This window comes from Gadus macrocephalus, chromosome 16 (assembly GCF_031168955.1).
Source record: "Gadus macrocephalus chromosome 16, ASM3116895v1".
Taxonomy (NCBI): Eukaryota; Metazoa; Chordata; class Actinopteri; order Gadiformes; family Gadidae; genus Gadus; species Gadus macrocephalus.
This window is the reverse complement of record NC_082397.1, coordinates 10,579,550-10,594,552: the sequence shown is the minus strand read 5'-3', so window position 1 is coordinate 10,594,552 and position 15,003 is coordinate 10,579,550. Positions and strand designations below refer to the sequence as shown.

General features: G+C 50.3%; 1 protein-coding gene across 3 annotated transcripts in view; it reads right to left on the bottom strand.

Annotated features, from left to right (window-relative positions):
- arhgap32a (Rho GTPase activating protein 32a) overlaps nucleotides 1–14,480 on the bottom strand; it is a 29,424-nt gene extending 14,944 nt beyond the window's left edge. For 2 of the 3 annotated variants that reach the window (XM_060074921.1, XM_060074922.1), the window contains exons 1-8: nucleotides 14,182–14,480; nucleotides 9,353–9,466; nucleotides 7,846–7,942; nucleotides 7,517–7,614; nucleotides 6,717–6,801; nucleotides 1,526–1,612; nucleotides 958–1,095; nucleotides 161–253 (exon numbers count right to left, since the gene is read on the bottom strand). In XM_060074921.1, coding sequence (XP_059930904.1) covers nucleotides 161–253; nucleotides 958–1,095; nucleotides 1,526–1,612; nucleotides 6,717–6,801; nucleotides 7,517–7,614; nucleotides 7,846–7,942; nucleotides 9,353–9,441 — 687 coding nt within the window. In that variant the 5' untranslated portion in view covers nucleotides 9,442–9,466; nucleotides 14,182–14,480. Of the gene's footprint in view, nucleotides 1–160; nucleotides 254–957; nucleotides 1,096–1,525; nucleotides 1,613–3,206; nucleotides 3,442–6,716; nucleotides 6,802–7,516; nucleotides 7,615–7,845; nucleotides 7,943–9,352; nucleotides 9,467–14,181 lie in introns of those variants that run through there. The other variant, XM_060074923.1, reaches the window with a different exon arrangement.
- Between the last annotated feature and the right edge of the window lie 523 nt (nucleotides 14,481–15,003).

Below are 15,003 nucleotides of genomic sequence, written 5' to 3'. Positions count from 1 at the left end.
AATGGAGCCGATGTGATGCATCACGGTTTCAGACTTGTCTGACGATAATGGGTTATCGTTGTGTGCGGTGCGGTACATCCGACACTGATGGATGACTCAAAGCCTTTTGGCCCTTTGGAGGCGGGAGTTCAATACGCAGTACGTGCTGATGAAAAGCTACCTCCATCCACGTCAACACCGGACCGCAGTTGATGTTGTTGTCAGCCAGGGCAGAGAACTGGGAAAGGTATGCGGCCAGCATCTTGGTGACACACTGGTGACACGCAGGAGAGAGACGGAGAGAATCCGTTAGTGGGAACATGGTGCACATGTCCTCAGACTGCCCTCCCCCCGTTGAGTCCCTAAGAGTACGGCTCCAGCATGAATTAGAGCAAGTTTTGTATCCGAGGTGGAGAAGGGTCAACTTTTATTTACTAGTTAAGTACTTCATTAATCCCGGACAGGAAATATCATGCAGCAGAAGCTTTTATCCAAAGTGACAGCGTGGATTCAGAAACGTGTCGTAAACAGGTAGCGGTGAGGCATCCTGATTAAGTATGCCTCCATGTTAGCTATTGACATTGGGGAGTCGACACCCCAGCCACTACACTATCCTCCATCCCCATGATACTGCTGTTATGTTATGTGATATTGTAGTTGATCACCCGAGTTGATATTGGATAGATATTGGGTACAACGTGTTCAGTTTAACAGTATTATGAAAGTATTATACATGATTTACAGTGCCTAATAATACAAATATTTCTTACTGGTATAGTTGCATAAAACTGCTGTTTATGATGATAACCCCATTAAGTTTAATCTTATGATAATATTAAGAATGATATTTATATTAAAGGGCAGCTTCTGCAGTCATAAAGGAAAATAACTGGCCCTGAGGGGTCCTTTAGCCAATCAGGGCAGAAGCACCAGCGTCTCTGGCCAATAGCAGGGCCTGGTGTTGTTTTTCCAACCCACCTCATCGGGTCCCTTCAGTGTCTCATGGCGAGGCAGCTCGGCTAGCTGGGAGAAACGCCGGTCGAAAATACACAGATGGAGGTGCTTGTCCAGCACCCTGAAGTCCTCGAAGGACCGCTTCACGAGCCAGCTCCGGCCCTGCAAGAAACACAGCAAGGTCCTTAAAGGACCTCTTCACAAGCCAGCTTCAGCTCTGAAAGAAACACAGCAAGGTCCTTAAAGGACCTCTTCACAAGCCAGCTTCAGCTCTGAAAGAAACACAGCAAGGTCCTTAAAGGACCTTTGCACAAGCCAGCTCCGGCCCTGAAAACATCACCGAAAGGTCCTTAAAGGACCTCTTCAAGCCAACTTCAGCCATGCAAACATCACAGCAAGGTCCTTAAAGGACCTCTCACGAGCCAGCTTCAGCTCTAGAGAGTGCAAACAACACAACACACTCCTTAAAGGACCTCTTCACCAGCCAGCTTCAGCCCTGCACAGAACAACCCTGAGATGATACATGGAGCGGTCAGGGGTCCGCCTCATGTTTCTATTAAGATGATGAAGTGTTGTGTGATAGGAATGGTACCTGGCAGCCGATCTGGACCAGAAACAGCAGCTCTTTAGAGTCCAGGCCAGCCTTCTGTCCTTCCCCTTGGTCCTCTGCAAAAGACAGCTTCAGAGAGAGAGAGAGAGAGAGAGAGAGAGAAAGAGAGAGAGAGAGAGAGAGAGAGAGAGAGAGAGAGAGAGAGAGAGAGAGAGAGAGAGAGAGAGAGAGAGAGAGAACGAGAGAGAACGAGAGCGAGAGCAAGGGCGAGAGAGAGAGAGAGAGAGAGAGTGAGAGAACGAGAGAGAACGAGAGAGAACGAGAGAGAACAAGAGCGAGAGCAATGGCGAGAGAGAGAGAGGGAGAGAGAGAGAGAGAGAGAGAGAGAGAGAGAGAGAGAGAGAGAGAGAGAGAGAAAGCGAGACAAAGAGATGGGGGGGGTTAGAGAAAAGAGGTCAATTTTGAAACATTCTCGGGAACCACATTTTAAATAATGGATGAGAAGGACCTTTCTGCACGTCTGACCTACTGGAGTATACGGAGAGCAAAGAGTGACTGTGTGTGTTCAGCCCAGGTGTGTGTCCTGTGAGCCCCGAAGCTCCAGTGTGTGGGAGGAGCCCGCCGAGTTTACTGGGCGTGTGCACAAAGCTCACTTAAGCTCAGGTGAACAATCAAAATAAAAACATTTGTATAAATTTTGAGTTGTACATTTAGTACGTGCATCACTCTAATGAAAGGATATATCTGCATTAAACCTTATGGAACTGGCCAGTCTTAGAGTAATGCTCGTTGGTAAATGACCAGCAAGACACAACTGGCATAAAAGCTTTTCTGAACGTAGAAAAAATAAATAAAGAAAAAGCAAATCTTCAGGAGGAGGTTTGAAATGGCCGTGCTGATGTCGTCTGCAACATAGGACCCATGTTCAGACGTCCACCTCCCTCCCTGCAAGTCTGCCCATAAAACCACAGCCATAAATCCTGCAGTAGGAGATTCATAATGCATGAGTTATGAGTTGCCAGGGCGACAGCTACAGCAGTCATGCGTAGTGCTGAAATATCGTCCGCCTTTCTGAGATGTTCTACATAAACCGTTAAAGACCAACAGTTCAGAAGAGGAACACCGCGCAGAATGAGAGGAGACATCAAAGGGGCCCGGGACCCAAGCGAGGTGAGGGAAGGGAGTTTGGTTATTTATAAATGTGAGCAGCAGTTGATCCAGATTCCCCCGCTCTCCACCACGACCTACTTTACACCATCACCGCTCGACACTTCCACAGGAACAATGCCGGCTCTGCGACGTCGAGACGCCTGCAGAGAGCGAGAGAACGATGGGGGCTGCTGCGACGACATCCTGCCCGGGTCCGGGTGGAGATCACCACAACATTGGATCAGGAGCCCTGATTGCAGTCACTAAACGACCAAACCGTGGTTGAGTAATCACGTGAAAGCCGTGGTGGGGCTCAAGGAAGAAGGACGCACCATTGCGCAATAGCGTGAAACAAACTACACAGCTAACTCCTCAAAGTGAGACAATATCCCCAAATCCCGTATCCGAATGAAAAGCCTACAAAAACAAAAAAATACCGCAGCTCAAAACAGCTCGAAAGCCACCCAGTATCGACCCCACGCCTGGACGCATTACTTATTCATGAGCATGTGGCGCCGAGCGCTCAGACACAAACACAACGCATGCAAAGGAAAAAGCGACACATTCAAGTTACCTGCGCCTATCGCACAACGACACGGGAGACCTGACCACAGCGGGGCGGCATGGTGCGGACGGAGTGTGGTCCCACTCATGGTGAGCCACCGTGGTCTCTACCAGGCTGGGTCTCTAGCAGGCTGGGTCCCTCTCGCTGGGCTGGGTGGGCCGGCGTCGACTGCAGCGTGGGCCGCGAGGAGGAGGAGCGGCGGCTAGACCGGAGGCTGCCTCCAGCAGAGTTCAAGTGCTGCTGCTTCCCCGCCCGGCCCACGCCCCCCCCCTCCCCTCCTCCTGACGTAGCCCCCTCCCCTCCCCTCCTCCTGACGTAGCCCCCTCCCCTCCCCTCTCCCTGACGTAGCCCCCTCCCCTCCCCTCTCCCTGACGTAGCCCCCTCCCCTCCCCTCCTCCTGACGTAGCCCCCTCCCCTCCCCTCCTCCTGACGTAGCCCCCTCCCCTCCCCTCCTCCTGACGTAGCCCCCTCCCCTCCCCTCCTCCTGACGTAGCCCCCTCCCCTCCCCTCCTCCTGACGTAGCCCCCTCCCCTCCCCTCTCCCTGACGTAGCCCCCTCCCCTCCCCTCTCCCTGACGTAGCCCCCTCCCCTCCCCTCTCCCTGACGTAGCCCCCTCCCCTCCCCTTCCCCTGACGTAGCCCCCTCCCCTCCCCTTCCCCTGACGTAGCCCCCTCCCCTCCCCTTCCCCTGACGTAGCCCCCTCCCCTCCCCTTCCCCTGACGTAGCCCCCTCCCCTCCCCTTCCCCTGACGTAGCCCCCTCCCCTCCCCTTCCCCTGACGTAGCCCCCTCCCCTCCCCTCCCCTCTCCCTGACGTAGCCCCCTCCCCTCCCCTCCCCTCTCCCTGACGTAGCCCCCTCCCCTCCCCCAGCCTGGTTCAGCCTGCCTAGACGAGAGCACCCAGAGCTCCCGCCTCCTTCCCAGAGCGGTAAATGATGTAGGAGAAAACATTTAAAAGGGGTATTCTCACCGCCCACCACAGTTTGTATCTGTTTCTCTCTCACTCCCTCGCTCAACATCTCGTCCCCCCCTCCTCCATTTTCTCTCCCTCCTACCCCCCCCCCCCCGCCCCCCCCGCCCAGCTTTTTCCCCTCCCTTATTCTCCCTCCCTCTCTCTCGTGCTCTCTCCCTCCCCTCCATGGAGTGAGTCTCAGGGGGGAGAGTGTTAGCCAGGGAGGGGGCAGAGTGCTAGCACGGCCACACAGACGAGTGTGCACGTGATGCACCGTGCATGAGAGGCACCATGCACGTGAGAACGGGACGCCCGGGTCCTAGTGGTGAAAGATTCTCGAAGGGAGCATCGTTTCATTCCAAAAATAACTACTCTACTTTTCAACATTGCGGCTAAACCGGAGGGGAATGTGCTGTGTGTGTATTTGACTGTGTGTGTGTGTGTGTGTGTGTGTGTGTGTGTGTGTGTGTGTGTGTGTGTGTGTGTGTGTGTGTGTGTGTGTGTGTGTGTGTGTGTGTGTGTGTGTGTGACTGTGTGTGTGACTGTGTGTGTGTGTATGTGACTGTGTGTGTGTGTGTGTGTGTGTGTGTGTGTGTATGTGGCTGTGTGTGTATATGAATGTGTGCGTGTGTGTGGATGTGACTCTGTGGGTGTGTATTTGACTCTGTGTGTGTGTATGTGACTCTGTGTGTGTGTATTTGACTCTGTGTGTGTGGATGTGACTGTGTGTATGTATTTGACTCTATGTGTGTGGATGTGACTCTGTGTGTATGTGACTGTGTGTGTATGTATGTGACTCTATGTGTGTGCATGTGACTGTGTGTGTATGTTACTCTGTGTGTGTATGTGACTGTGTGTGTGCCTGTGTGTCTGAATGAAGGTGTGTTTGAGGAGGTGAAGGGGGCTACACCCTACTGCAGGATGCAGTGGAGAGACATCACCTCCGTGTCCCCTCCCGCCCTGTCCTCTATTGTCCATGAATAGAGAGAGACGGGTGGACCCGGCGACGATTCAACCACCGGGACAAAGACTTGCTGCTCTCACGTTACTCAACTTCCTCACATGGTGACGAGCCGTAGACCCGATGCATAAGCCTGTAGCAATACTAATAATAATGTCATCATTCATTTTACAATCAAAAAAGCGGACTTTCTTTTAATATGAATATGTGTTGGTGTCCGTGTGTATGCAGATACAGTATGCATTGTGCGTACGCAGATATGCGTGTGCACAGATCAATTGTGCATGTGTGTGTCAAGATACACTGTTCATGTGTGTATAAATACAGTGTGCATGTTAGTTCACAGATACAGTGCGCATGTGTGTGTACAGATACAGTATGTTTGTGTGTATTTAGATGCAGTGTGCATGTGTTTACAGATACAGTGTGCATGTGTCTATTCAGATAAAGTGCGCATGTGTGTACAAAAGTACAGTGCGCATGTGTGTGTACAAATACAGTGCGCATGTGTGTGTGTTCAGATACACTGCGCATAGCGCACTGAGCATGACAGCAAAGCCATGGCAGATTCCCCGGAGTGATATTTCTCTCATGGTACAGGCTGTCCGTCTTTATCTTCTTGGTGGTAAGCTGTTCAAGGTCACTGCAAACGGCTTAACCGCTTCAATCCCGCCTGCAGTCTACAACGTGGTGTGTTAGCGCACTACTGCAGTGTAGCTGTCCCCGGCAGGATCAGTGTAACATAATACACATATGCTTTCATGCGGAGGTGCACTTAATAAAGGCGTAGGGGGAGGCAAACGGTCCACTGCTGCCCCCTGCTGGCGGATTACTGATATTGCAACAAAGAGGGTCGGCTAACCAGTCAGCTAACAGCCACTTTCACAAATTACCGAGGTCTGCTCTGCTGCCTCTCATTATCGCTGTAGCGACAAATGCTCCACAAGCATTTACACAAGTATTTCTACAGTATACAACCCGACGGATGTATACTAGATATATCTATCTCGTGCCACAGTGCAGGTTGTTGTGGAGTCTGGGATAACAAGGGATTGCCATCTGGGAAACTGCTCTGTTCTGTCACAGCTCACTGGTTCATTGTCGCTGGTTGATGCCCTAACGTTTATTCCAACTCATAGACTGGACCACAGGTCCCTTTGAAACAGTGACGGTGGTATCGCTTTATCTTTTGAAAACATATGGGCCGAACATTGTTCAGGAGGTAGAGCGGGTTGACTGGTAACAGGAAGGTTGCTAGTTCGATTCCCGGCTCCAGCTAGCTCAGTGGTTCGGTGTCCCTGAGCGAGAGACCTCACCCTGACTGCTCCCGACGAGCTGGCTGTCGCCTCTCATGGCTGACACCGCCGTCGGTGTGTGAATGTGTGCATGAATGGGTGAATGTTATTAAGTGCTTTGAGTGGCTACTGGTTAGAAAAGCTCTCAATAAATACAGTCCATTTACCATACGTTTAAAAATGAGCTCTAATGTATTTATTCTGTGTTCATGACTTTGGCGTATCATCAAAAAGGAGACAGGGGACTCTCTACAAAGACTCGACACTACGCTGTCCTACAACAACACAAGCAGCCTTTCGCTGTGGGCCTCACCTGGACGGTGCCAAAGTCCACGTTCTCGTAGTGGAAGTGGGCGCACTCTGCCAGCCTCGGGAAGTGACCTCTGGTGAAGGTGAGCCTGAGGGACGGAGAAACACAGCCCATCAGAGAGAGTGAGAGAGAGCAAAGAGAGTGAGAGAGAGCAGAGCGAGTGAGAGAGAACAGGGAGAGGGAGAGTGAGCAGAGAGAGTGAGAGAGAGCAGAGAGAGAGAGTGAGCAGAGAGAGAGTGAGCAGAGAGAGAGCAGAGAGAGTGAGAGAGAGCAGAGAGATTGAGAGAGAGCAGAGAGAGTGAGAGCAAGAAAGAGTCAGTGAAATTGAGAGCAGAGAGAGTGAGAGAGTAAGAAAGACAGTGAAAGTGAGAGCAGAGACAGAATGAGAAAGAGTGAAAGTGTGAGCAGAGAGAGAGTGAGAAAGAAAGTGTAAGAGAGAACAGAGAAAGAAAAAATGGGCGAAAGAATGCAATCAAACCCAGGGGGCAAGGGAGTCAGAGATTGAGAGAAAAGGAGCCTGAGTCAGACAGGGCGAGAGCGAGCAGGGAGAATGAGTAAGAGAGAGAGCAGGGAGAACGAGTAAAAGAGAGAGCAGGGTAAACGGAGAACAAACAAGGAACAAGGGAAGAAGAGCAAACAAAAAGACACTGGGCCCATTGAAGACGGGCGGAGACAGCAGGTCCACTAATCCGCCTGACACCCATCCACGCTTTTTTTTCTCTCGTCTTACGGCTCCCTGGCCTGGATAGGAGCCCTGGTTTACAGCCCATAATAGCAGCCGAGGTGTCGCGGGTGGGACCTACTTCTTCATGTGTTTGACCTTCATGCTGGCCGTGCTCACGCAGGAGCGCAGGAGTGGCTCCGCCGCCGGGGGGGGCTCGGTGACGTCATCGCTCCCCATCTGGCCGAGAGTAAAACAGGAGCCAACGTCAACGACCCACCATCCATAACCGGCCGTCTCGCGGTGAGCACGCAGCGGCCATTCCCCCCCTACGCATTCAGTACGGGACACTGCTAGCCCGCTCGCGTCAGACTTTGAACTCCCGACTGTCGTAAACTGCAGGGTCGGGTGTGTGTCGACCAATCGCGGGTCACCGTGGGGTCACATGGGCGTGTGTGTGGGTGTTCGTACCCTGGCAGTGGACAGCTCTTGGGGGGTCTTCTCTGGGTTGGGGGTTATAGCTGGTGGTGGTAAGGTGGCGTCTTTGGCTCCGTCGGAGGCACAAGGTCTGAAAGGTAAATGGTGTAAGAGAAGGCGTGAATGGTGAACAATGAGTGTTCCTGTACATTGTGGGTCGCTTTGTCCAGATACACAGAGGGCGAAGGTGGGAGAGAGAGGGGCATTCACAGGTTGTTACTGTGTGTGTGTGTGTGTGTGTGTGTGTGTGTGTGTGTGTGTGTGTGTGTGTGTGTGTGTGTGTGTGTGTGTGTGTGTGTGTGTGTGTGTGTGTGTGTGTGTGTGTGTGTGTGTGTGTGTGTGTGTGTGTGTGTGTGCATGCCACCAGGCAGGCAGCGATGAATACATTACACTATGACAGGTGGATAAAAAAAGACCAAAAAGGGGAAACAAAGCAGAAACAAAACAAACATGTTGGAATAATGAACACGTCAAGGTAATAATCGACCCAGACATCTGAGGGACTTCGACCACTTCCTCACCGTCGAGGAAGCTGGCCATCCTTTACCAAACACAGCGCTAGCCCATGTTGGCCAGCCCTGGTGTGAGTGGCCTTTGTGTGTTCATGGGGTAACCAAAGCCCTTCTATTCAGCGCACTCCAGCCACAAGGGAGTGTTTCAGAAAACTTCCCAGTGAGTCAGTGAGTTCCTTGGGGAGTGGAGGCCTCGTCCAATCAGCACAGGTTTTATTAAGCATGAGAGCCACACTCCACGGGAGTCACACGGCGTCCCGCCTTTCATACTGACAAAAGTCATAACCAGCAGGACCATAATAAACAGTGACACAATAACCAATAACCATTGTGATATGTTTATGTAACACACGTGCAGTATCAGGTGCAAAAGGTGCTTCACTTTAAACAAATGAGGCTTGATAAATCGGACGGGCGTAAAATAAATAGATTAAAATTACATTCAAACGAATGCCAACGAAGGGACGAACACAGACAAATCGATTAAAAGACCGTACAAAACGTGTGTGAGAGAAGAACGATAAACACTTTACAGATGTGTTCACACAGACAAGCTAAGCTCCTCTGGCAGACTGATGTATCCTCATCCCTTCAGGCCCAGGAGAGACCAGGGAACGAGAGCATATCTCTCTGAAACATAATGATTACGATCTGCATTCACCGACGGTGTGAGCGAGAGCAGGGCATGCAGTCACCTTCATCCAAACACACCGTCCTCGCCCTCCCACCGCATAGACAACTCGACAGATTTTCTTTCACCCATCCTCTCATTCAACCTACACACCTGCACATAAACCCGCACAGATACACACACACAGCACCAAAGCCTAGCCTAGCACTGAGTCTATTTTGAGCTTGTACACAGAAAGGCACAAGCCTCCACATGGCTGACAACATGCCTAGCGTGGGAACAAACACACACGCCCACACGCACACGCCCACATGCCTGCGCTGCGTATCTACGAGCGGTTTCATGCGAAGGGACTCACCCTTCAGGGACGTCACCACTTCCTGCTTCTCCCCCTGGTCCGGAGGCAGCGTTCTCGATCACCGCGGCAACCGCGCATCCAGCCTCCATGATGTTGCCTTACCGCAACAGCCCGCTTAGGAGGAGGAGAGGAGGAGTGGGAGGGGGAAGAGCGAGAGAGAGAGAGAGACAGAGACAGGAGGGAGGGGGAGGAGGAGGGAGGGAGAGATGGAGGAAAGGTGGTTGGTTAGAATGGAGAGGAGGACGAACGAGAAGAGGAGTGTGAAACGAAAGCTCTGGACGTCGCCAGCCCAACGAGGCTAAAGCGAGAATGGTCTCGAGGCTGTACATCCAGCAGCCAGCAGACACTGTAATAGCCGATGACATCATGCTTCAGCTCCCTCAAGGTGCTTTGGTGAAGATGCAAACGATGCAGAGCTATTTCTCCCAGACATTCGTTTAATTTCAAAAGGCCACCCAGCCAAGTCAAGTTAATCTCAAGATAGAGACGGCGAGGAGACATTCCATAGCCGACTTAAACATTATATATAAAAGCTTGCTTGTTATACTTTTGAATGCTTTGTGTATTCAGAGTCTGAATGCCGTTGGTGGCCAAGACGTGGGATTTTCTTCTGTCTCTACGACAGAGATGCGTGTAAGTAGATCCAAGTGGATTATCTCTCCATCTTCCCTACTGTAGTGAAACCTAACTGAAAGAATGTCCTGATAAGCTTGAAATCAGACCCCACTGAATGCACCGGTGCAATTTCCCCTTTACGAGTCAAAACAAACATGCACACAGGGATGAGCCTTGATAACAAAGACACCGGGGTGAGACCAAACAAACAGCCTCACACTTGGATGAACCTTCAAACTCTTGAACTGCTCAGGATTACAGAAGATGAATAGCGGGGGTGTCATCTCTTATTTGACGAGGTTCTCGCCATTCAAAATGACGGTTGAACTGACTCTTACCATCATTACTAAACATTACAGAAACTATGAGGTAAAGAGTTAATATTCCTCCTTCAAAAAACAACAACGCATGTTTTCCATAAACCCCGTTGTCTGAGAGGGCTTGTGGGCTTGTACCCAATACCCACATGGGTTTACTTTGTACCCATGTGGGTTTGAACCCATGTTTCTGCCATATTCTCCAACACCGATACCATACGTTGGGTGGGTTTCAAATGATCCCCTGGACAGTGCGTCCCTGACAGGGCAGACGTCTGATCGGAGATGCATTGTCAGCCAGGGCATAGTAGCTCTTCCCAACAGCACAGTTGGCCCCAGGCCACCACAGTGTTGCTGACCGACACTACTGCCAGACCCCCGACTCAGCAGAACCCCACAGCAAACATACTTATAGGCTACAGGCTAAACCAGACCCAGCTCTGTTGCACAATGTTATCTCTGGCCTCTCAGGAAGAAACGCTGCTGGGTGAATGAACGATACGCTACGTTACAAATCGACTTGAGAAATGGCTCGACGAAACAAGCTGTGTGGAGTCAACATGAACAGGTGTGAAGAAGTCAGAAGTGCAGAACATTGCTACGCCATCTTCTTCAGAAAAAGGCAGTAGTCCTAGTTATGTGCTTCCTGTATTAGGATTGGGCCAACTGGTAATTGTCTATTAAGCCTTAATGATAACTGTAATCATTGCCTTCCAAGCACCTACTAACTAACATACAGCACAGGCCTAGTAGGGCCCACTGCAAGACTGACAACACTCCCCGCTGGGCCCTCATAGGCCAGTGATGCCGGTCTGGTCACAGACTTAGCAGCTCTTTTTGTATGTGGATGGCTTTGAGCGGAGACAACACAGGTTTAGATGAGGTAATCGTCAAAGCAAAATATACGCCATTGGACATAGTTAAGACATATCTCACTTATGAGTGTCATCAACTACGGCAGGTGCCAAGGTAAATAGTTGAGACATATCTAAACGCATACTCTGTGGTTGAGTCATCAAACGAGGAGTTGCCGACGTGCATCCAGGAACAAGTCGGTTGTGCCCAAATGTTTTTTTTGTAAAACACTCAACAAACAAAACTGCAGCAGTGTGAATTTACATTTAAAACAGGAAATATGCAAAATTCTCTATGCTACAGGCTGTGCAAATACATTGATGGGAAATATTTTTTATGGTTTTGAGATAGGCAAGACATAGGAAGAGTCCTATGAGACCTATGACATTTACGTTTTTTTTCTGGAAACTCAAAGTGCTTACAGTGAAGGGGGGGGGGGGGGACCTCACCAACCACCACCAGTGTGTCAGACCCACGTGGGTGATGCATGGCAGCCAATCGGTGCCAGGATGCTCACCAACCACCAGCTTGAGGTGGAGAGTGTGGGAATTAATGAATCAGCCAATTATACAGGGGGATGATTAGGGGGCCAGATTGAATGAGCATGGTTGGGCAGTTTTAGCCAGGACACCGGGGAATCCCCTACTCTTTGCGATAAGTGCCCTGGGATCTTATTACGACCTCAGTGAGGCTTAGCTCAGGATGTAGAGCAGGTTGGCTGGTAACCGGAAGGTTGCTAGTTCAAATCCCAGGCTCCTCGTAGCTGATCGGCGAGGGGTCTGTGAGCATGGCATCTCACCTAAGTGCTCCTAACGAGCTGGTTTTCGCCTTGCAGGGTTGGCTCCGCCGTCGGTGTGTGAATGTGTGTGTGATTCGTTGTACGACACTATGGATAATAACATAACCTAATTGTAAATGAATGTCTGCATAATTACAAATAACACACAGACAAAGGTATATGTGTGTCGTTGAGGAGAATGAGACAGTGTGCGTCCGATGGCCTACATGCTAGAAATGCTAAAAGGGAACTAGGGCAAAGCCTATGTGAAGGCCATATATCTGGTGGTTTATTAAATACATGGGCAACGACGGCTCGACGTGAACAGATGCCTGCATATTAATAACGACCGTGGGGTCTACAGAGTGGTGCCCAGTACACATCAGACTAGCCTCCATAGTAAATGGGTTAGGGATGAGTCACGTTTTATGTGTCGGAAAACAGAGAGAGACCCAGAAAGTATGGCCAGGAAGTAGAGTGGGTGGAGGGGGAGCTGTGGAGGCCTCAAATATCTCCTCGCGCCGTGCTGTTGGTAGCTCGGTTCCTGTCTGTCCTATATAGCAACACACACTTCCAGAGGATGAACTAGCCTTACTAGACTAGTGTTGCTGCAGAGAGCTGTCTGACTAACAGAAGATTGGTTTTGGGTAGATGGGCAGATGGCAGTGAGGGAGGGCAATAAGTTATCGTTCTGTCTTAAGGTTTCCCAATCAGCATTCTCCTCTGGAACGCAGCAGGGAAGTTAAGAGAGAGAGAGAGAGAGAGAGAGAGAGAGAGAGAGAGAGAGAGAGAGAGAGAGAGAGAGAGAGAGAGAGAGAGAGATCAAGCGAGCTAGAGGGAGGTAGAGAGAGGCAGAGAGAGAGAGAGGGGAGCAGAGAAAGAGACAGAGAGAAAGAGAGAGACCAATGACCAATTGAATTGAATTGAATTGAATTGAGAGAGAGAGAGAGAGAGAGAGAGAGAGAGAGAGAGAGAGAGAGAGAGAGAGAGAGAGAGAGGGAGAGAGAGAGAGAGAGAGAGAGAGAGAGAGAGAGAGAGAGAGAGAGAGAGAGACAGATAGGTACGGAGAGAGACAGAAAGTGAGAGACCAAGCAAGCTAGAGGGAGGTAGAGAGAGGCAGAGAGAGAGAGAGAGAGAGAGAGAGAGAGAGAGAGAGAGAGAGAGAGAGAGAGAGAGAGAGAGAGGCGGACCAAGAGAGAGGGAGAAAGAGCGAAAGAGAGGCTACGGTTGCCATGGTAACCTCTCCCCGTCCATCGTGACTGGATGCGCTCCTTAAGACTGAGGATGAGGTAGCAAGAAAACAGAGGAGGCGATGGGAGAGACGACTCAGCGGTTCAGTGGGGGGCTCCCGGACATTGAATCTGTGCCCCATGGGAGACCCAGCCCCCCCCTACCCGACCGGACACATGGTCCTGACCTGTAAACCCCTCTGCTCATGCATATGAACAGATATTACAGCTGACTAATATTTCACGGCCCAACTTGCCTTCATGGTGATCATGTACGTGTGTCGGTGTGTCGCGTGCGTGTGTGCGCGCGCGTGTGCGGGGAAAAGGATCTAAAATGAGGTGGGAGGGAGTCTTTGCATTATGTAATCTGCTTGAAATGTGGGAGTGTGATTAACTTTACTTCATCTCACACAGACGGAGATGGCGACAGAGCTCCGTGCCACACAGCCTGCGATCTGACGGGATCTGACAGCATCACCGATGAGGACGACAGACAGACTGACTGAGTGGTCAGACAGACAGACAGACAGACTGACTGAGTGGGACAGACAGCAGATCGGGCTGAAACACTAAAGACTCGTTGGCCCACATGTATTCTGTGGTGCTATAGGGTTTATTATTAAATAATACTGACAAAATGAATAAATGACATTAGGATCATTGAGTATTTAGGTGAATGTATCGATCGATTCAACCCAAACAGGTAGACTTACACGTCGATCGTAATAACCGCAGGGTAACCTGATTGCAGTCCATAGCCTAGCGATACTCGCTACAGAAACAGTATGTCAACATTTCATTCACTTGTAATTGTAGTTCCTGATTTAAAGCGCTAAACTTTGGGAGCAGGTTGCTGGACCATACAGCCCACAGTATGGTTGCGCCTCTTCTGCGCAACAAGCGCAGGTCCGGGATAGCTTTTTCACCACGCAGCTTTACCTTATAAATCATTAATATACGTCAACATCCTCGAGAAACTTCTCCACCATCATCTAAGCACAGGTTTCGGTCGCCTTCCCCATGCCAAACACCTACCTGTAACCGCACCACCACGCGAGTACTCCTCTCTGCTGCTTCCTCTGAGACGCACAGCGTTGTGAAGCCAATCGATCAGGCCAGTCGATCAGGCGCGTCGATCAGGCGCGTCGTTTCCCGCAGCATGGCAATATGTCACACAACACATCATAGGCGTTTGTTGGAAAGTTTAAACAACAATTTAAGGTGCGTCGCCGCTGCTGCTGTGTGACCCGACGGATCCCGACGCCTCTTCGGCTCTGGAGAAAATCCTGCACTCGTCACGGGGTGCGCGCACAGCTGGTTGCGTGCCCGCGCCCGGCCGCGGACGACAGGAGGAAGGTTCGCGCGCCGTGAGTGACCGAGAGACGGGAGAAGAGGAGAAGGCAGCCAGACGTAGGGAGATACTAGTGTTTGGGGGGAGGACGAATTGTGTTGCAAGAATGAAATAACTAAATGAACAGTAAATGCTTATTTTGGCATATCTGTTGATTTCTTGATGATGGAGACCTGTGCCGCTCGCGTCCTTTCAATAACACGTGGGTGCATATTTATAGGGGTGCTGCTGTCTGTTGTTCTAAGCCACAGGTCATTGCCAATGATGGCCTTTACATAGTTAAATTCAAATATAATCACATATATCTTAAATTGATGTAAGGCAATAGAATTTGTATCAATCACTTTGTATACAGCTTATATACAAAGCTGTATTGAGAAATGTGTCTTTAATATAATATCATAACTTGTTGTGAATTTACTGAGTTTGTTATTACGATTTGGATGAAGAAGGAAATGGAAAATATCATAGATTTTGAGCCAAATTCTTTTTATTTGCAGCAGACG